At 67.2% G+C, this 19,015-nt stretch overlaps 2 protein-coding genes across 14 annotated transcripts in view; one reads left to right on the top strand and one right to left on the bottom strand.

The window, feature by feature from the left end:
- Positions 1 to 19,015, bottom strand: part of ATRN (attractin) — a 301,223-nt gene that overhangs the window by 66,296 nt on the left and 215,912 nt on the right. The window lies entirely within an intron of this gene.
- ADAM33 (ADAM metallopeptidase domain 33) lies at positions 328 to 12,837 on the top strand. Of its 13 annotated transcripts, XM_058287477.1 has the most exons (20): positions 328 to 415; positions 1,855 to 1,940; positions 3,820 to 3,896; positions 5,554 to 5,632; positions 5,797 to 5,873; positions 5,947 to 6,130; positions 6,287 to 6,352; positions 6,923 to 6,994; positions 7,083 to 7,249; positions 7,340 to 7,424; positions 7,495 to 7,637; positions 7,979 to 8,156; positions 8,243 to 8,332; positions 8,590 to 8,785; positions 8,910 to 9,018; positions 9,101 to 9,299; positions 9,373 to 9,450; positions 9,528 to 9,636; positions 9,719 to 9,864; positions 11,512 to 12,837. In XM_058287477.1, exons 1-20 carry the CDS (start codon positions 328 to 330, stop codon positions 11,560 to 11,562), a joined length of 2,280 nt encoding a protein of 759 aa, XP_058143460.1. In that variant the 3' UTR covers positions 11,563 to 12,837. The 13 variants fall into 13 exon arrangements, with proteins under 13 accessions (XP_058143460.1, XP_058143455.1, XP_058143449.1 ...); XM_058287472.2 differs by lacking the exon at positions 5,554 to 5,632 and having other exon boundaries at positions 5,768 to 5,873; positions 7,495 to 8,156; positions 11,512 to 11,697; XM_058287466.2 differs by having other exon boundaries at positions 5,557 to 5,632; positions 6,923 to 7,249; positions 7,495 to 8,156; positions 11,512 to 11,697.

Genomic DNA, 19,015 nt, shown 5'->3' with positions numbered 1-19,015 from the left:
GCGCGCCTGGCAGAACCGGGGGCAAGGGGGGCAGTGGCCGGCGCCCCGGGCCTCCGTCCTGCCGATGCCCGTCCCCGGCCTCCCCGCGACGTGCGAGGGTCCCGGGACGCGCGGGCCGTGACGCCCGCCCGGCCCGGCCCTTCGACAGCGCTCGCCGCCAGGCTGTCCCGGGCGCCGGGCTGGGCCGCCCCGCAGGCTCGCGCCCCGAGCGGCCGTGGGCGCGGCGGGAGGGCTGGGCCGGCCGCGGGGCGGGGGGCGGCGGCGCGCCAGCCGGGGCGGAGCGCGGGGTCCCGCCCGGAGCCGCGCCCCGAGGCCGGGCGCGCAGTCATGGGCCGGGGGTCCCGGGGAGCGCGGGGGTGGCCGGCGCTGCTGCTGCTGCTGCTGCTGCCGGCGCGAGGGGCGCGGGCGCCGCCAGGTGAGACCGAGGGCGCCGGGGGGCGCGGAGGGGGCGGCTCGCCCAGAGCGGGCAGGGCAGGGCAGGGCAGGGGCGAGGGTAGGGGCAGGGGCAGGGCAGGGCAGGGGCGAGGGTAGGGGCAGGGCAGGGCAGGGGCGAGGGTAGGGGCAGGGGCAGGGCAGGGCAGGGGCGAGGGTAGGGGCAGGGCAGAGCAGGGCAGGGGCGAGGGTAGGGGCAGGGGCAGGGCAGGGCAGGGGCGAGGGTAGGGGCAGGGGCAGGGCAGGGGCGAGGGTAGGGGCAGGGCAGAGCAGGGCAGGGGCGAGGGTAGGGGCAGGGCAGAGCAGGGCAGGGGCGAGGGTAGGGGCAGGGGCAGGGCAGGGTAGGGGCAGGGGCAGGGCAGGGCAGGGCCAGGCGTGGGGACTCCGAGCACCCCCGGGCCCTCCCGGCGCGGCCCCCGGGGGCCCCCACCCGCGCTGCGCCCCGCCCCGCCCGCCGCGCCGCTCTCGCCGCCTTGTTTGGGGGCCCAGAGCCCCGCGCCCCGCCCAGCGCGCCCGCGCCAAGCCGCCCGTGGAGCGGCGCCCGCAGCGAGGCCGCGCCAAGTGCACGTGCGTCCAGCGCCCGGCAGGGGCCGCGGGGGCCAGCGGCGGGAGCCCCGCCCGAGCAAGGGGTGCCAGCAGGCGCAGGGGCGGGGGCCGCGGGCGCACCCCGGGCGGCAGCGCCCCAGGGACCGCGGCGCCAGCCGGGGGAGGTGCACCCTGGCCGAGGGGGCGGGGCCCCGCAGCGCTCCTGCCCCCAGGGTGGACCCGCGGCTCCGCGCTCCGAGCCTGGGGGCGCCCCAACCCCGCCCTGCTGCCTGTTTCCAGGCGCGGCCTCCTCCTCAGCACGGCTCCCTCTCTGCCCCCCCAGGTGCCACGGTGCGTGTGGGGGGGGGGGGGGCACGCAGGGCTGTGTGGGGACAGCGCTACACCCTTCGCTCTCAACCCTTAGACCTGCCCCTTGGACTTCTGTCCCGGGGCTGTGGGCCGAGGGCAACACGCTCATCCAACCAAGGAGGGCTTCCCGGGAGCGGCGGCTCCCGGAGCGCTAGTCCAGGTCTGGCGGAGGAGGTGCAGGGGGAAGAGCAGCCGGGCCTTCCAGCCTGACCCCCGCTGGCCAGGGGGCCGCGGCGGGCGGGGGGCTCTCCCGGAGAGTCCAGGCTCCTCTCGCGGCGGAGGTGCAGCTGTGGCCCCAGGAGTTCTGCCGACCAGAGCAGGGGCTTCCGGGCGGGGGAGCGGGCCCGGGGGTGTCGGCCAGGGGCAGTGGGGCGCAGGCGTGCCCTCCCCAGGCCCGGCTCCCTCCTCTGCCGCCTCCCCGCTGGGCCCGGTCCCCGGCTGGCCTGGTGCCCGCGTTTCTCCACCGAGGCCGGAGCCTGCCCCTCGCACGTCCTCAAGCCGTCCCTCTGCGACTCGCCGTGTCCCCAGGTCCCCCTCGCCCTCCTGGAGAGCCCGTCACCCCCCGCTGGGTCCTGGATGGACGACCCCGGCCTGTGGCCACCCCGGAGGAGCCGGTCAGTGTCCATCGGCCCTTCCTCTGCAGGGGCCCTGGGTCTCCCCGCCCCCTCCCCCTCCTGGGTGACCGTTGGGTGGGTCCCCGGGAGCACCGGGTCACTTCCCTGCGCTCCTGGCAGGGTCGGGCTGGGAGGCAGCGCCGTGACGTCGGCCTGCACACATGGAAGTCATTTCCGGGCTCCCCCTCCCCCCCAGAATTGGCTGGGCAGCCCCCACCCCAGGAGGCAGAGGTGGGTCCCGGCACTGTGAGGCCGGAAGCTTCCAGGGTGTCTTTAAGAAATTACCCAGAGAACTCCAGCAGACTACGTGACCGGGACGCCTCGGCCCCCCGAACCGCGCCCCACGGCTCAGGCGGATCCTCCTCCCGCTCAGCGGCTGCCCCCCTGGACCGCCCGTGCGGCCGCCCCAGCTCCGCGTCTCCAGGGCGCCCTGCCCGGCACCGCCCCTCACACACTTGCTGCGCGGCCGGCTCGTCTGCACCCACCGCAGCCCTGCACGGGGCGCGCTGCAGCCCAGAGAGGGTGGGCGGCTGCCCAGACACGCAGCTCGGCCTGGACGCCTGGGACCTGCTGAGGCCCGAGAGACCCCAGCCACTGGCCAGCGTCCAGGCCCAGGGAGTCCCTTTGTCCTCCGGGAGAGAGGTCAGCCCTCTGTCCGAGTCCCACGAGAAGGAGCAGGAGAGAGCTGCCACCAAGGCTGGGAGGTCCCCGCCCCGGGCCCTCAGTGGGCTCCCCAGCCGTGGGGGCCGCCCTGCAAGGGGTCAGGGGGGCCCCTGGCCAAGCTTTGGAATCCTTGTCCTGGTCATGGCTGGGCAGGGCACGTCTGGGCGCACCATGGAGCAGGCCGACGGGGGCCCCTCCCAGCCGTGAGCCCCAGCTGTGACCAGGAGGGGACCCCAGAGGGGCTCTGCTGCCCCCACTTAAGCGGCCCCTCCCCCAGCCAGCCTGCCCAGGGAAGGAAAGCGGACAGGATGAGGCAGGGGGCTGCCGCGAGGCCGAAGCAATCCCTTGAGGACGGGCAGGGTCTGTGGGGGGCGGCACGGTCACGGGGGCCGCGAGGGGCCAGCGAGGAGGGGGCGGGGCGGCCTCGCGTGCATTCCAGCCGCGTGAGCTCACGCTGGACGCCTGTGGGGCCCGTGGCTGGGAGGCGGGGCTGTCTGCTCCCCACGTGCAGAGCGGGGACCCCCCAAGGCTCAGCCCCCTTGGCTGGGGCTCCAGAGCAGTGCATTTTGGGACAAAAGGGGAGGGCCAGCAAGGGTGGGACAAAGATTCCAGAGAAACGGCGGCCCCCGGCCCCCGGCCCCCGGCCTCAGCTGGGCTGAGCACTGGGGGAAGGGGCTGCAGATGGCGCATCCGCGAGGGGCGGAGGAGGCGGAGGCCGGCGGGGGGGCCGAGGGCCCCCGACATCGCGCACAGGAGGCCGGTGTTTCCCTCGGCCAGGAAGGGGCCCTTTGCCTGTGGCTCCGCAGAGCAGGTGTGGACGGGGCCCCCCAGGAGCCAGGGAGGACTTCCAGAGGGGGTGGGCGCTGCCCGAATTGAGGGGGGAAAGGCTGAACCCCGCTGGGCAGCACGATGGAGGAACAAGCCCCGATGCCACGGCCATGCAGTGCCCCCGCCCGGTGTCCTCAGGACCCGCTGCCCTGCCAGCTGGAGGAGGAGGGCGCGAGGACCTCGGGCAGGGCGGCTGCTGTCCAGGGGGGATGCAGCAGCTGTCGAGCCACCTGCCAGGACATCCCTGTCTGCTGACCTCCCCCCACGCCCGCCCGTGCCCACCCACACCCGCCATGACACGGGGCCCCGCCCCCCAGTGCTCTGCCAGGGCTCCCTCCCCTGCGGCCGGGGCCTGCCACCCACCGCCTCAGCCCCCTCTCCTCGCCAGGCCTGGAAGCCGGACGTGGGGCTGGTGGCCCTGGAGGCCGAGGGCCAGGACCTGCTGCTCGAGCTGGAGAAGAACCAGTGAGTGCCGGGCTGGCGCGGGGACAAGCCTCTCGGCGCGGTGCTGGGGGGCGGGAACGGACATGCGCCGTGGGGCTGGGGGCGGGTGGCAGGGAGGGCCACGCAGGCTCGGCTGGCTTCTTTTTCTTTTTTTTTTAAGATTTATTTTTCTCCCCTTACCCCCCGCCCCCCAGTTGTCTGTTCGCTGCTGCTTCTTTGTCCGCTTCTGTTGTTGTCAGCGGCACCGGGAAACTGTGTTTCTTTGTGTTGCCTCATCTTGTTGTGTCAGCTCTCCATGTGTGCGGCGCCATTCCCAGGCAGGCTGCACTTCCTTTCGCGCTGGGCGGCTCTTCTTAAGGGGTGCGCTCCTTGCGCGGGGGCCTCCCCTACGTGGGGGACACCCCTGCGTGGCACGGCACTCCTTGCGCGCATCAGCACTGCGCATGGGCCAGCTGCACGTGGGTCAAGGAGGCCCGGGGTTTGAACCGCGGACCCCCCATGTGGTAGGCGGACGCCCTAACCACTGGGCCAAGTCCGCTTCCCTCGGGCTGGCTTCTGAGGCGCGGTGGGCTGCTGGGGCTAGGCCAGGCCCCCCGGGAGGAGCCCACCCCAGGAGCCCTGCCAGCACCAGGGGCCCAGCCCGAGGGGGGCTCCCGCCTGGCCGGCCCCCACAGGGTGCGCGGAGTCAGAGCGAATCCAAGGTGGAGCCAGCGGCAGCCCTCGGGGGCAGGGACGAGGGCGCGGCGGCTGCCAGGCGCAGGGTCAGGGCGCAGCGCGGCGAGATGAGTTTGGGGGGTCACAGGAGGGCCTGCTCCCAGGGGCTCAGGTGCCACCCGCTGGGCTGGAGCCCAAGGCGCGGCGCCAGGAGCGGCCAGAGCCCCGCCGGCGCTGTGGGCGGGCAGGTGGGGGTGCACCGCGCAGCCCGGGAGGGGCGGGGGTCTTCAGCCGCCGCCGGTGCTACCAACCCGCTGCGCTGCCCACCTCCTGGGCTCGGCGGACCTGCTCCCACGCTAAGCTTAGCTTCCCTGGGGTCCAGGCCCCCCACCACGACGCGGTGACCACGTCACCACTCCCAGGGCTGCGTGCTTGGGCGGGAGCGGGGAGAAGCGGGGAGGCGGGCGCCCAGGTCTCTGCGAGGTCGGGTGGATTTTTTAAGGGGAGAGACTCACTCCTGGCTAGTCCACCCCGGGGAGACGGCCCGAGGCGCCTGGTGAGGTGGGGCGAGGCCCCTGCTCGGGTAGCAGGGCAGGTGGGGAGGGCGCCGGGGGGCGGCGCTGCAGGCAGAGGGGAAGACCCTGGCAGGACGGTGGGGGGAGGTTGACCAGATGCCCAGAGGGGCCGCAGCAGGCAGGGTGGCTCAGAAACACCCCCACTTCCTTGACTCCACGTCGTACCCCCCCCCATGTCCTTGACCTGGGGACCCAGCCACCTGCTGAGCGCCCCCAGGGCACACACGCGCTTCCCTGTCCCTGCTCCTCCCTGGGCCCTGCGTACCCCCCAGGCCCTCACCAGGTCTCCCCGCTGCCCTTCGCCTTTCTCCTAAGGTCAAGGTCTCACCCTCTTCTGAGGGCTGCTTCTCATCACTCCCTCATCGCGCCCCGCAGCTAGCAGTTGGGGAGGAAGGCTGGAGGGCATCCTGGAGGAGGGGGCCGGGTGAGGGACTCCTCTCCCCTCCCAGCAGGCTGCTGGCCCCGGGATACACAGAAACGCTCTACAGCCCCGACGGGCAGTCGGTGGAGCTGGTCCCCAAGGCCGCGGTGAGACCCCAGGAGCTGGAGGGCAGGGTGGGGGGCTGGGGGCTGCACCCCAGAGGAGCCGTCCTCGCACCCCGGCCCCCTCCTCCGCCCTCAGGAGAGGCTGGCGCCGCCCCCAGGGCCCCCCTGTCCCCGCAGCCTTGGTGACTGGATGACGCCTCCCGCAGGACCACTGCCACTACCACGGGCGCGTGCGGGGCTTCCCTGGCTCCTGGATCGCCCTCAGCACCTGCGCTGGGCTCAGGTGAGGAGCCCCGGGGGGGGGGGCGCGGGGGCGGGGGAAGGGACCCCTCAGCGCCTCCGCCCTCTGCACCCAGGGGCCTGATCGTGCTGGGCGACGACGCCAGCTACTACCTCCACCCCCCGGCACCCCGAGCCACCGCCTCCACCCACAGGCTCTTCCGGATGGAGCAGCTGCTCGGCAGGAAAAGGGCCTGTGGCCAGAGGGAGCCGGGGGGGCCAGGGGGCACGGCCGGCTGTCCTCGTGTCCCCCCCAGCAGGGTAAGGGAAGCAGACAGGGTGGGGAGGCAGCCGAGGCGGGCGCCCAGTCCCGACATAAAAGGTTCTAGCAAATTCTGAAAGTGACCTTGGTGGGGGCGGTGGCCAGGGCTCCAGCCCAGCAGCCCACCCCCTCACGGTCCTCACTGCCCCCCCCAGGAGCGGCGAGAGGCCCCCGGGAGCCCGCGGTACCTGGAGCTGTACTTAGTGGCCGACCACGCCCTGGTGAGGGAGTACCTGGCTGGGCGGGGGGTGGGCCGCCTCCCATCCCCCACCACGATGTGGCTGACCCCCAGCTCGCTCCCCCCAGCTCGCCCCCTCCCAGCTCGTCCCCCCCCAGCTCGTCCCCCCCAGCTCGCCCCCTCCCAGCTCTCCCCCTCCCACCTCGTCCCCCCCAGCTTACCCCCTTCCAGCTCACCCCCCCAGCTTGCCCCCTCAGCTCACCCCCCCAGCTCCCCTTGCTCCCAGCTCTCCCCCTCCCAGCTCGCCCCCCCAGGTTACCCCCTTCCAGCTCACCCCCCCAGCTCGCCCCCTCAGCTCACCCCCCCCAGCTCCCCTTGCTCCCAGCTCTCCCCCTCCCAGCTCGCCCCCCCAGCTTACCCCCTTCCATCTCACCCCCCAGCTCGCCCCCTCAACTCACCCCCCCCCCCAGGCTCCCCTTGCTCCTAGGCCGCCCCCCTTCCCTCTTTCTGCCGGCGAGACCCTCGCTGCTAACATACAGCCAGCATAAAAGCTCCCGCTTCAACCCTGCGCAGTCAGGGTGGCCTTTGCCCTCACGCGCCGCCCTGCCCCCAGTTCCTGACCCAGCACCGGAACTTCAGCCACACCAAGCAGCGGCTCCTGGACGTCGCCAACTACGTGGACCAGGTTGGGACGACCGCCGCCGCGCGGGGAGAGGGGAGAGCGGAGCGGCGCCGGGAGGAGAGGCAGGAGCGCGCGCCCCTTCCCGCCGCAGCTCCTGCGGACGCTGGGCATCCAGGTGGCCCTGAGCGGCCTGGAGGTGTGGACGGCGCGGGACCACAGCCGCGTCAGCGCCGACGCCAACGCCACGCTGCGGGCCTTCCTGCAGTGGCGCCGCGGGCTGTGGGCGCGGCGGCCGCACGACTCGGCGCAGCTGCTCACGTGGGTGCCCGGGGCCTCGTGGGTGCCGGGGCCTCACGCGGGCCCGGGGCGCGGGGGCCGCCCGCCGCTCACGCCGCGCTCTGCCCGCAGGGGCCGCGTCTTCCAGGGCGCCACCGTGGGCCTGGCGCCCGTCGAGGGCATGTGCAGCGCGGAGAGCTCGGGCGGCGTGAGCTCGGTGAGCGCGCGCGGGCGGGGGGAGAGGCGCTGGCGAGGGGCCTGCGGTGACCGCCCCGCCCCGCCCCCAGGACCACGCGGACCTCGCGGTGGGCGCCGCAGCCACCATGGCCCACGAGATCGGCCACAGCCTGGGCCTGAGCCACGACCCCGACGGCTGCTGCGTGGAGGTCCCCACGGAGCAGGGCGGCTGCGTCATGGCGGCGGCCACGGGGTGCGGGCGCGGGGCGCGCAGAGCTGCGGGAGGTGGCCGGTCCTCGGCTGCGTTCTCCTGGAGGCGACAGGGACCTCCCTCAGTTTCCTTTCCTGTCAAATGCCCTCGGCTGCGGGTGCGGCTTGGGTCCTGCCAGGCGGACCCTTGAAATGCGGCCACTCCCCGGGCGACCCGGCGCCCTCGCGCCCCCCGGGGCTCAGCACCCGCCCGGGCTCGCCTGGCCTTTGCGCCGGTCACTGCCGCTCTCTGCGCGCCGCCTCAGGGAGGGTGGCCGGGCCCCGGGGCGGGGCGAGCGGGCGGCGGCGGTCCCCGCGCCCCCGACGCCCCCGCGCCGCCCGCAGGCACCCGTTCCCGCGCGTGTTCAGCGCCTGCAGCCGCCGCCAGCTGCGCGCCTTCTTCCGCAAAGGGGGCGGCGCGTGCCTCTCCAACGCCCCCGAGCCCGGGCTCGCGGTGCGGCGGCCGCGCTGCGGGAACGGCTTCGTGGAGGCGGGCGAGGAGTGCGACTGCGGCGACAGCCAGGTCAGAGGGCCCGGCCCGGGCCCGGGGGCCCACACCGCGCCCCGCCCCGCGTCCTGATCCCGTCCCCCTCTCCTTTCCGACCCCAGGAGTGCTTGGACCCCTGCTGCCTGGCCCACAACTGCTCGCTGCGCGCGGGGGCCCAGTGCGCGCGCGGGGACTGCTGCGCGCTCTGCCTGGTGAGGGCTTGGGAAGCTCTGGGGTGAGGCCGAGGGTGTGTGACGGGTGCTGCTGGCTCCCGCTCCTCTCGTCCCGCTGCGGGGTGCGGGTTCTCCGTGCGCGTGGGCCCGCGGGGCCCTCGGGCAGCAGCTGGGTGTGTGGCTTCTCGGCCCGGTCCCCCTTCCCCCCACACCCGCCTCTGAGCCGCGCCGCCGGCGCGGGCGTCTGACGCCTCTGCCTCCCCCCCGCCGCCCTCCCGGGCCGGGCCACCGCGCAGCTGAGGCCGGCAGGTGTGCTGTGCCGCCTTGCGGCAGGAGACTGCGACCTCCCCGAGTTCTGCACGGGCGCCTCCGCCCTCTGTCCCCCCGACGTGTACGTGCTGGACGGCTCGCCCTGCGCCGGGGGCCGCGGCTACTGCCGGGATGGCGCGTGTCCCACGCTCGAGCAGCAGTGCCAGCAGCTCTGGGGGCCGGGTGAGACGGCGCGCGCGCTCTCGCAGCCCCCTTTCCGGAAACCTCCCTCCTCGCGCGCCGGGAAACCGAGGCCCGGATGCATGGTCCCCGCTGTGCTGATGCCAGCCCCGCCCGCCGTCCCCAGGCTCACACCCGGCGCCGGAGACCTGTTTCCAGATCGTGAACTCCGCGGGAGACGCCCACGAGGACGGTGGCGGGGACAGTGAGGGCCACGCCGCGCCCCGAGTACAGAGGTAGGGCTGGAAGGAGGGAGCAGAAGGGGGCCTGGGGACGGGGCGCTGCACGCCCTTTGACCTCCCTCCACCCCGTCCCCAGAGATGCGCGGTGCGGGAAGCTGCAGTGCCAGGGCGGGGAGCGGAGCCCGCGCGCCCCCCACGCAGCGCGGGTGGACTCCACGGTCCACCTGGGTGGCCGCAAGATCACCTGCACAGGAGCTGTGGCGCTCCCTGGCGCCCCGCTGGACCTGCCGGGCCTGGGCCTGGTGGAGACCGGCACCCAGTGCGGACCCGGCATGGTGAGCCCTGCGGCCTGAGCCCTCCGTGCCTGGGAGTCCTCGCCCCTCACGCCCGGTGCCTCCGCGCCCACAGGTGTGCCAGGACGGGCGCTGCCAGAACGCCACCTCCCCGGAGCTGGAGCGCTGCCTGTCCGCGTGCCACGGCCACGGGGTGAGCGGCCCGCGGGCTCGAGGGGTGGCCTGGGGTGCCTGATGGCACGCGAGCCCCTGCCCTCGTTTTGGCTGCAGGTCTGCAATAGTAACCACCACTGCCACTGCCGCCCGGGCTGGGCGCCGCCCTCCTGCGAGCAGCCGGGCCCCGGCGGCAGCGTGGACAGCGGCCCCGTGCAGCCTGCAGGTGCGCGGGGCGGGGCAGGTGCGCGCGGGGCAGGCGGGCGGGGCGGCGCCCCAGCCGGGACTCAGTGCCCCGTGCCCCGCAGAGCGCGACGCCTTCCTGCCCGCCGTGCTCCTCAGCTTCCTGCTGCCGCTGCTGCCCGGAGCCGGCCTGGCCTGGTGCTACTACCGGCACCCGCCAGCCTGTCTTCGGCGCCCTGTGCGGCTCGCGGAGGCGCCGTGCGAGCTGCGGGTAGGCTGTGCGCGCCGAGCCCGCCCGTGGTTCCCGCGGCTCCGGGTGCCGGGCTGCGTGGAGCCCAGGGCGCCGGGGCGGGCAGAGCCGGGTGCAGGGCGGAGGGTTCCGCGGGACCAGCCAGAGGGCGGAGGCGGTGGGACGACACCTGGGGAAGGCCGCAGAGACCCCCTGGCCCCCTCTCTGCGGCGGCCCCTGCGCCCTGACTGCGCACAGCCCCTGCACGGCCGGTGGCTGCCTCCCCGTTTCTGCCTCTTTCCAGCAGCTGCCAGGCAGTTGGCTCGCTGTGCCCCCGGCCTCCCAGCCTCTCTCCTGCCTGCCGCTTCCTCTGCCTGGTTCTTTCCTGTGCCCCAGCACAGCCCTTCACCCCACAGCACGGGGCACCTGTGGCTGCACCTGTGCCGGAGGGTGGCATCCACGGGGCACAGCAGAGCAGGCTGTCCTTCTCCAGCTCCTGGGCACAGCGGCTCCCTGAGGCCACGTCAGACACAGCCTGGCCCTGCGGGTGCTCCCGGGAGCTGGGGGAGAGGGCAGGATTATAGCTGGGCCTTGGGAGCTTCGCCTGCCAGGGGCGGGGGCCGGGGGTAGCCCGGGCAGCAGGGCACCCACCAGCCTCGGCTGAGAGGCCCTTGATGCGAGGAGCATGGGCTGAGGGTCCGTGGGCGGAAGGGCGGAGCTGTACCCCTGGATTTGGAAGCAGGGGGCTGGCGGGGGTTGGGCGGCGGGACCCAGGGTGGACTTGGGGCACTGAGACTGTTGAGAGGAGCTGGCCAGGCCAGGTGAGGTGCTGGGAGATGAGCAAGGGCGGCCACGAGGGCAGCAGGGCACCCCGGGGCAAGAAGCCCCGGCCCAGCTGCCACGGGGGAGGACGCCCGGCCCTCTCTGGAGCCCGGGTGACGTCAGTGCACGGTGGCGGGTGGCGCTGCGGCTTGGCAGAAGTGCCAGGCTGGGGACGGCCCGAGTCTCCTCGGGGTGCAGGAGAGGAGCTGGGGAGAGTCGGGCTCTCGGCTGACGCCCTGCCGTCGGCGGGAAGCGGCTCCGGGCGCTCTGCTCAGAGGCACCATGCACCCTGTGGCCTCTCCCCTGCTGCTCAGGCGCAGAGCTGGCACGTGGGACCAGCCCCGGCACTCACCCCGGCCCCCGGGTGAGAGAGGCACCAGCAGGAGTTGGGGAGGGGGCAAGGGATGGGCCAGTCCCTTCTGCCTCCTTCTAGATGGGCCCCCTTCTCTCTCTACTGCGCCCACCCCCGCCCCAGGCCCTCCCGCCCCCCGTGTCCGCAGCCCCTGCTCCCAGAGCCTGAGAATTCTGCCCCAGCCCAGCAGCCGCCCTGAGAAACCCAGCCCAGCGCGTGCCTGCACCCCAAGGCGGGTGGGCTGCCGTGGCCCTCTCCCTCCATTGCTCACCCACCCCCCGTTCTGCCCCCACCTCATTGCCTGTGCGCCGGCCGAGGTTCTGGCCTTGGAAATCACATGCCCTGTTGGAGAAGCTGTTGTCATGGAGATGGGATGCTGAAGCCCCTGGAGTGAGGGAGAAGTCGAGGCTCTTCCTGGGCCCCCGGTGCCCACTGAAGGCTCCCTGCCCCCCGGCTTGCGGTCTGGGGTCCTAGCGCTGCTGGGGTAACTGTTGCCCTTGCCTCCGCTTCCTCAGCAGGTCCCTAACCCTAACCCTGCCCCTGGGGAGAGGAGGCTCCTGAGATGAGAAAACTGAAGGACAGGCCACCTCGGCCACGCCTCCACGAACCTGGACCCCCCAGGCAGAGCCAGTCAGCCGACCTCGCGCTCAGCAGCTGCGATGCTTTGTGTCCCCGGTTGCTCCGCCTCGCCCACTCCAAGACCCCAGAAGCTGCCGCGTGGTGCCCCTGCCCCTTAGGGCGGATCCCGTGGGGGTACGCCCTCCACCCGAGAGTCCAGCCCACGTGGCCCCCGCGCCCATCGCTGGGGTGGCTGGGTGGCTCCGGGCGCCGGGTGCGCCTCCCACCCGCACTTTACCCAGACCCAGCTCTGCTGGGGGCGCTGACTGCCGGGCAGAGGCGGGACCCCAGGCCCTGCATGTCAGCGGAGCCCACCCTACCCTGGAGACTGGCCCCCAAAGCAAAGGACTCCGCGACCTTTCTCCTGCCATTTTATCCTCTGCACACTCCAGCCCCCCACCTTCCTAGCCCCCCACCCGAGGTTCTGGGGTGAGTGGGGTCTACTGCAGCCCCTCACTGTGGACCACACCCATCCCTCCGTTCCCTGGGGAGGGGCGGGGGCCATTTTAGAAGGGACACCAGAGTTGAGGTCAGAAGAAAGGCATGCTGCCGTTGGGCCTCCTGAGTCTTCTGTCCATCCAGCCCCCACGGGGCACGCGGAGGGTCCAGGGGTGGTGGAGGGGGTGGGACCTCGGGCAGAACCAGGCCCAGGCATGTGTCTGGTGCTGCTGAGCTTGAATGACCCCTTTGCCTGACCTCCCCTGCCTGCCGTGGCCATTCTCAGAGGCCATTCACCTCTTGGGCTCATGTAGGAGATACTTGCTGAGTGATCTTTTGTATCAGTCAGCCGTTGCTGCATAACAAGACTACTCCACGACTTAGAGACTTAAAAGGACAGCTCATACTGTGAGCTGGCGTATTAGGTTGCGCTCGGCCGGGTGGTTCATCTGGTCTCAGCTGGGCTCGCTTCCGTGTCTGCAGCCAGGGGGGGCTCCTGGGGTTGGCTGGGGATGGTGGGGGCGACTGGGGAGGTGTCGCTCAGCTCCCAGCAGGCCTTCCCTGGCTTGTTCAATTGGCCCCTGGGGCCGTTCCAAGAGCACAGGACCAGGCCTGGGGCGAGGTGAGCGAGGCATAGGCCTTAGGTGCAAAACTTAAGGGGGTCGCCAAAACAGTAATCAATTGAAAAATCTTTTAAAATTTTATTTTGGCAACAAATATACCACATAGAATAAGAAGATAAAATCTAATGTGATATCAAAGAAATAAAAATTAACACAAAAGTCCATGATGAACAGATTCCAAAAAATTTAATAAAGACAAGTAGCAGTGCCATGTCATACGGGAGCCTCAGGCAGAAGACGACGCAGGCCGGGGGTCCCGAGGCAAGCCCCTCCCTCGCCACCCGCCTCTCGTCGGCCACGCTCAGAGGACAGGAAGCAGCAGCTCACGGCGCGGTGCTGGCTCTGTCCTCGCTTCCGCCACGTTCTGGTGGCCCAAGCAGGCCGCAGGCCAGGTCCGGGTGCTGGGATGGGGAGAAGCCAAGTATATCTCCGGGGTGCACAGAACTGGGGAGTCTGTGGTCTGCCACCCCTCGCAGGCGCGGGCCCGGGGCCTAAGCACGAATGCGTCAAAGGCCGGCAAGGGTGCCTGCACCCTGAGGCTCCAGCTGCAAAGGACCCAGGGAGGGCACTGTGTACTCGGGACCCTCGCCGAGGACTTCCCAGAGCAAGTGGGGGGCCCTGGGAAGGCGAGCCGGGAAGGAGAGGGCCGGGGCGGCAGCTGAGGGGTTCCCTGGCTCACGGGGACCAGCCTGGGAAGGGCGGGTTCAGGTGGGCAGGCGAGCTCAGTGCAGGGGGCGGAGGGCGGGCGAGCTCAGCGCAGGGGGGCGGGGGGCGGAGGGCGGGCGAGCTCAGCGCAGGGGGGCGGAGGGCAGGCGAGCTCAGCGCAGGCGAGCTCAGCGCAGGGGGGCGGAGGGCGGGCGAGCTCAGCGCAGGGGGGCGGAGGGCGGGCGAGCTCAGCGCAGGGGGGCGGAGGGCGGGCGAGCTCAGCGCAGGGGGGCGGAGGGCGGGCGAGCTCAGCGCAGGGGGGCGGAGGGCGGAGGGCGGGCGAGCTCAGCGCAGGGGGGCGGAGGGCGGAGGGCGGGCGAGCTCAGCGCAGGGGGGCGGGGGGCGGAGGGCGGGCGAGCTCAGCGCAGGGGGGGGCGGGGGGCGGAGGGCGGGCGAGCTCAGCGCAGGGGGGCGGGGGGCGGAGGGCGGGCGAGCTCAGCGCAGGGGGGCGGAGGGCAGGCCGGGTGCAGAGGCCGCTGGCCCGGGGGTGCAGCCCCCGCGCCCCTCGCCCTGGAGGCTCTTCTCCCTGAAGGAGGTCCTCGCACCTTGGGGCCGGGAGCCCCCCAAGGGGGAGGCGCCGGTGCAGTCGGCCCTCGGGCCGCCCACGGGCCAGTTTCCAAGCGGATTTTGTCGAATTAAACGCAGCCGGCTGCGGCGGCCTCTCGGTTTGCGTTTCGCCTCCGTGGCCGTGGCCGTGGCCGTGGCCGTGGCCGCCTCCAATCCATGAGGCAAACCCGGAAACGAGCCACACGGGCCCGGCCGGCGGCTTAGATGGAGGTTTCCAACCAGCAGCAGCAGCAGCGCGTCAGAGGGAAGGAGCCTGGACCCCAGAAAGCGCCCGTGGTTCCTGGGGGCTCCTGATGTCCAGGGACAGAGACCAACTCGAATGAGCTTCAGTGCATAAACCAGTGCGGGGGACAGGGAGTTGCTGCTCAGGGGACCCAGAGCTGCCTTGGGGTGGCGGAAAGGTTCTGGGGTGGGTGGTGGTGATGGCCACGCAGCGCTGCCCTTAGTGCCGCTGGACAGGATGCTTAAAATGGCTGAAGTGACAAATTCCGTTTCCATCTTTGGCCGTGCTTTCCTTTGGGATGGCTTCTTGCGCACACGGGCTCCCCTAAGGGGCCGGAGGTGCACGGTCCTTCCTCCAGCGCAGCGGGCCCAGGGCCGAGGGTCCTGGAAGGTCCAGAAGGGACCGTGGCCAGCCGGCGTGGGTCACCTGACCGACCACGAGCAATCGCGGGAGCCCGAGAGACGCTGCACTCCCACGGCAGGCCTGGGCCACGCGCCCTTCCTTGGCGCTGGGGGGGGGCCACGCAGGGGAACCAGTGGCTCCCACAAAGGGAGAGGGAGGTTGGCCTCAAGGCACAGGACTCGGACGGGACCTCGACAAAGGCGACCGGCGAACGGTGAGCAGTGCTGGGAAGACGCTCCAGGGCGCTGCTCAGCTGGGAGGCGCAAGTCAAAACCACCACCGGGACCACGTCACACGCCAGTGGACGGCTCTTCTCGAAGAAAGGAAAATAATAAGTGTCGGTAAGGACGTAGAGAAACGATAGAGAATGGTAAAGCTGCTGTGGAAAAGGGATGGCAGTTCCTCAAAAATGAAGTATAATTACCACGGGACCCAACAATCCCACTCCCGGTTATAAACACACCCAAAGAGAGTGAAACGCACGCCCACCCAGAGCTGTGGGCACAGACGCTCGTGGCAACAATACTCAGCACCATCAGAGGGTAGAAACAACCCCAAGGTCCCTCGAGGACAGAGAGAGAAACGCGACGTGGGGCGCACAGGTGGAGCGTTACTCGGCCACAGAGAGGACCGACGGTCTGACGAGCACGGCAACTTGGACGAACCTCAAGGCACTACGCTAAGCGAAGGAAACCAGACACAGACGGTCACGCCGTGCGCGGTGGCTTTTCTAGAGAAATGTCCAGAGTAGGAAACTCCATGGACACAGGAAGCGGAGCGGGGGCTGGGAGGAGGGGGCCTGAGAGCGAGGAGGCAGCTGGTGCGGGTGTCCTTTTGGGGTGATGAAAACGTTTTAAAACTAGAGCATTGCAAATGCTCTAGATGCCACTGAACTGTACATCACAAAAATGACTAATTGTATGTTAATGTGAATTTCACCTCAACTTTTTTTAAAGATTGATTTTTCCCCCCTTCCCCTCCTCCCACCCTGCTGTTTTGCTCTCTGTGTTGTCTTCTCCTTTTCTCTCCTCTAGGAGTCACCGGGATTCAATCCTGGAGACCTCTGATAGGGAGAGAGGCTCCCTGTCAATTGTGCCACCTCAGTTCCTGGTTTCTGCTGCGCTTCACCTTGACTCTCTTTTGATGTGTCATCTTGCTGCGTGACTCACTTGCACAGGGCACTGGCTCACAACGCCTGCCGCACGGGCATGCTTTCTCTTCTTTTCACCAGGAAGCTCCAGGGATCGAACCCAGGTCCTCCCATATGGTAGGCGGGAGCCCTGTCACTTGAGCCACATCCGTTCCCTCACCTCAATTTTTAAAGTAAACAAATAGATCCATGGAAGATGACGGCGGCGCTGTCTGGTAAGATAAATGGCAACCTGAGGAATCTGGGCTCTTGTGCCAGTAAGGAACAGGGAGAGGATGGGTATCAGCAAGGAACAGGAAGTCTTGAGTGTAAAACTTTATGTCAATGAATATGAAATTTAATATAAAAAAATGACTCATCAGGAATGCCTAAGAAATTTTCTTTAAAAGATTTATTTATTTTTCTCCCCTCTCTCCCCCCCCGTTTGTCTGTTCTCTGTGTCCATTTGCTGCGTCTTCTTTGTCCGCTTCTGTTGTTAGTGGCATGGGAATCTGTGTTTCTTTTTGTTGTGTCATCTTGTTCTGTCAGCTCTCCGTGTGTGTGGCACCATTCCTGGGCAGGCTGCACTTTCTTTCACGCTGGGCGGCTCTCCTTATGGGGCACACTCCTTCCATGTGGGGCTCTCCTATGCAGGGGACACCCCTGCGTGGCACGGCACTCCTTGTGCACATCAGCACTGTGCATGGGCCAGGTTCACACGGGTCAAGGAGGCCGGGGTTTGAACCGCGGACCTCCCATGTGGTAGACGGACGCCCTAACCACTGGGCCAAGTCCGCCGCCCCCTAAGAAGTTGAAAATGTAACCAGACCTTGAACTGTTCAAGAAATAGAATTGAGTTAGAAATCTGTTCGCAAAAATGAACTTGGTGCCCAGAAGATTCCACAGCTGAGCTCTACTGAACACCCCAGGGACAGTTAATTCTAATCTTGTTTATAGTCTTGTAGGAAAAAGAATGAGAGGAAACATGCCCAGCACATTTTATCTGCATGGCGTAACCTCAAAACCAAAACCAGATGAGGAAACAATGAGAAAGGAAAACGACAGCCCAGCCTCTCTGATGAGCACAGATGCCAAATTCCTAAACAAATGATCAGCAAACAAAATCTAACTAGCCAGCTGCATGAACAATTCATTACCAATGGTTTTATCCTGGAAATACAAGGACGATTCAACACTTGAAAGCCTAAAAGATCACTTCTCATTTGGGCTGCACCTTGGAATCACCTGGGGTACTTTTAAAAAATACCAGGGGGTGGATGGCTCAAGCAGTTGAGCACCTGCTTCCCACACGGGAGGTCCTGGGTTTGGTTCCCAGTGCCTTCTAAAAACAAGAAGCAGACAAACAAAACAACCAACTCAGGAGCCAATGTGGCTCCGTGCTTAAGCACCAGCTTCCACATACAGGGTCCTGGGTTCAATCCCCAGACCTGGTACCTCAAAAAAGAAAAGAAAAGAAAAAAAACCAGCCCCTGGGGCTCTCAGAGATTCTGAGTTTGTCCAGGTCGGGTTAGGCATCGGCAGCTTTTAAAACTCCACGTTTGTTTCTAACGTGCAACCAGTGCTCTGAAGTTTAGATGACGGAGGGATAAAGAGATCTTTTGAAATGTGAACCACATACACCAGAGGAATGACAGGAGTGTTACTAGCAGCACTGTTCTCAATCATCAGCAATTAGAACAAAATTAAAAGTCCATCAGGGAAGCGGCTGTGGCTCACTCAGTTGGGCTCCCGCCTACCATATGGGAGGCCCTGGGTTCGCGTCCCGGGCCTCCTTGGGAAGGCAAGCTGGCCTGTGCACTGCGGAGAGCTGGTGCAGCAAGATGACGCAACAAAAGGGAGACAAGCAGATACAGAAAAAACGCGCAGTGAATGGAAAAGGAAGAGACAGCAAAGAAAGGAACAAGCCACAAGAGGGGAAATAAATAAATAAACCTTTAAAAAAGAAATGTCCATCAGTGGGAGAACAGATAAAGTGTCAAAGTGTCATAGGGCCATGCAGTGGAATACTAGAAAGGAAAGAAAAATGAATGAATCTTTCTACAAACACTAACATGAGTACATCTGAAATCATATTGGGCCAAAAAAAAAAAAAAAGGCAAGTTACTGAATGATACAGTAAACCATATATATTAAATCTACATACATGTAAAACAACACTATATATTGTCCACGAGAAAGACAACAAAGTAGCAGCTGGGGAGCAGTGAGGAGGGCCTGGAGGTAATGCAGGGACAGGCAGGGGACCCGGGGCTGCGACTCTATTTGCAAGAGTTTATTTTTCTCTGGTTCACAGGTCCTTGCGTGTCACTGTATTACTCTGTAAACATTTTTGTATATAAGAAACATTAAAATTTCATACTTTAAGAGTGATGGCATTAGTGCCACATCTGTATAAAGTTAGGTCTTTTGACTTTTAATCTCAACACTTTTAGAATAACTTTTTGGATCATCAAAACAATGCTGTTTGGGAAGAAGGCTTGGCCCAGTGGTTAGGGCGTCCGTCTACCACATGGGAGGTCCACGGTTCAAATCCCAGGCCTCCTTGACCCGTGTGGAGCTGGCCCATGCGCAGTGCTGATGCGCGCAAGGAGTGCCCTGCCACACAGGGGTGTCCGCCGCGTAGGGGAGCCCCACGCGCAAGGAGTGCACCCATAAGGAGAGCCGCCCAGCATGAAAGAAAGTGCAGCCTGCCCAGGAATGGTGCCACACACACGGAGAGCTGACACAAGATGACGCAACAAAAAGAGACACAGATTCCCGTGCCGCTGACAACAACAGAAGCAGACAAAAAAGAACATGCAGCAAATAGACCCAGAGAACAGACAACTGGGGGGGAAGGAGAGAGAAATAAATAAATAAATCTTTAAAAAACTAACAACGCTGTTTCACACTCTGGCCGGGAGAAAACATCAGACAAATCCCAGAGGAAGACTGTAGGAAATTCCTGACCTGGATCCTGTGTCAAGCTCCCAGAAGAGCAGACGGATGGACCGGCTCAGGTCTTATGCTGGACACACCGTGGGATCCGGGAACAGAAAAGGTCGTCAGTGGAGGGAGAAAGGTGAAATCAAGCGGCCTGCAGCTGCGAGCGCTGAACCAGCGCCAGCTCCGTGTAGTTGATTATGTTACCGTTAGGTGAGAGAGCAACGGGGCGGGGGCCAAGGGTATAACCCAGTAAGGGGAACTCCAGTATTTCTGCAGTTCCCTGCACGTCTGAAACTAGTTCACGATAGAAGTTTAAAATAAAATTATAAAAAAGGAAAAGAACAGTTATGTTTTCTTCTTAGTAGTTA

The sequence above is a fragment of the Dasypus novemcinctus genome, chromosome 24, assembly GCF_030445035.2.
Source record: "Dasypus novemcinctus isolate mDasNov1 chromosome 24, mDasNov1.1.hap2, whole genome shotgun sequence".
NCBI lineage: Eukaryota > Metazoa > Chordata > Mammalia > Cingulata > Dasypodidae > Dasypus > Dasypus novemcinctus.
This window is presented reverse-complemented; position numbering and strand designations above follow the sequence as displayed.

Bases quoted from the DNA above. Each gene is read 5' to 3' on its own strand.
- ADAM33 (XM_058287464.2), top strand. From the start codon at position 328: ATGGGCCGGGGGTCCCGGGGAGCGCGGGGGTGGCCGGCGCTGCTGCTG. The intron at 5,633-5,796 runs GTGAGACCCCAG...CGCCTCCCGCAG, and splicing joins AGCTGGTCCCCAAGGCCGCG to GACCACTGCCACTACCACGG. The intron at 8,333-8,589 runs GTGAGGGCTTGG...GCCACCGCGCAG, and splicing joins ACTGCTGCGCGCTCTGCCTG to CTGAGGCCGGCAGGTGTGCT.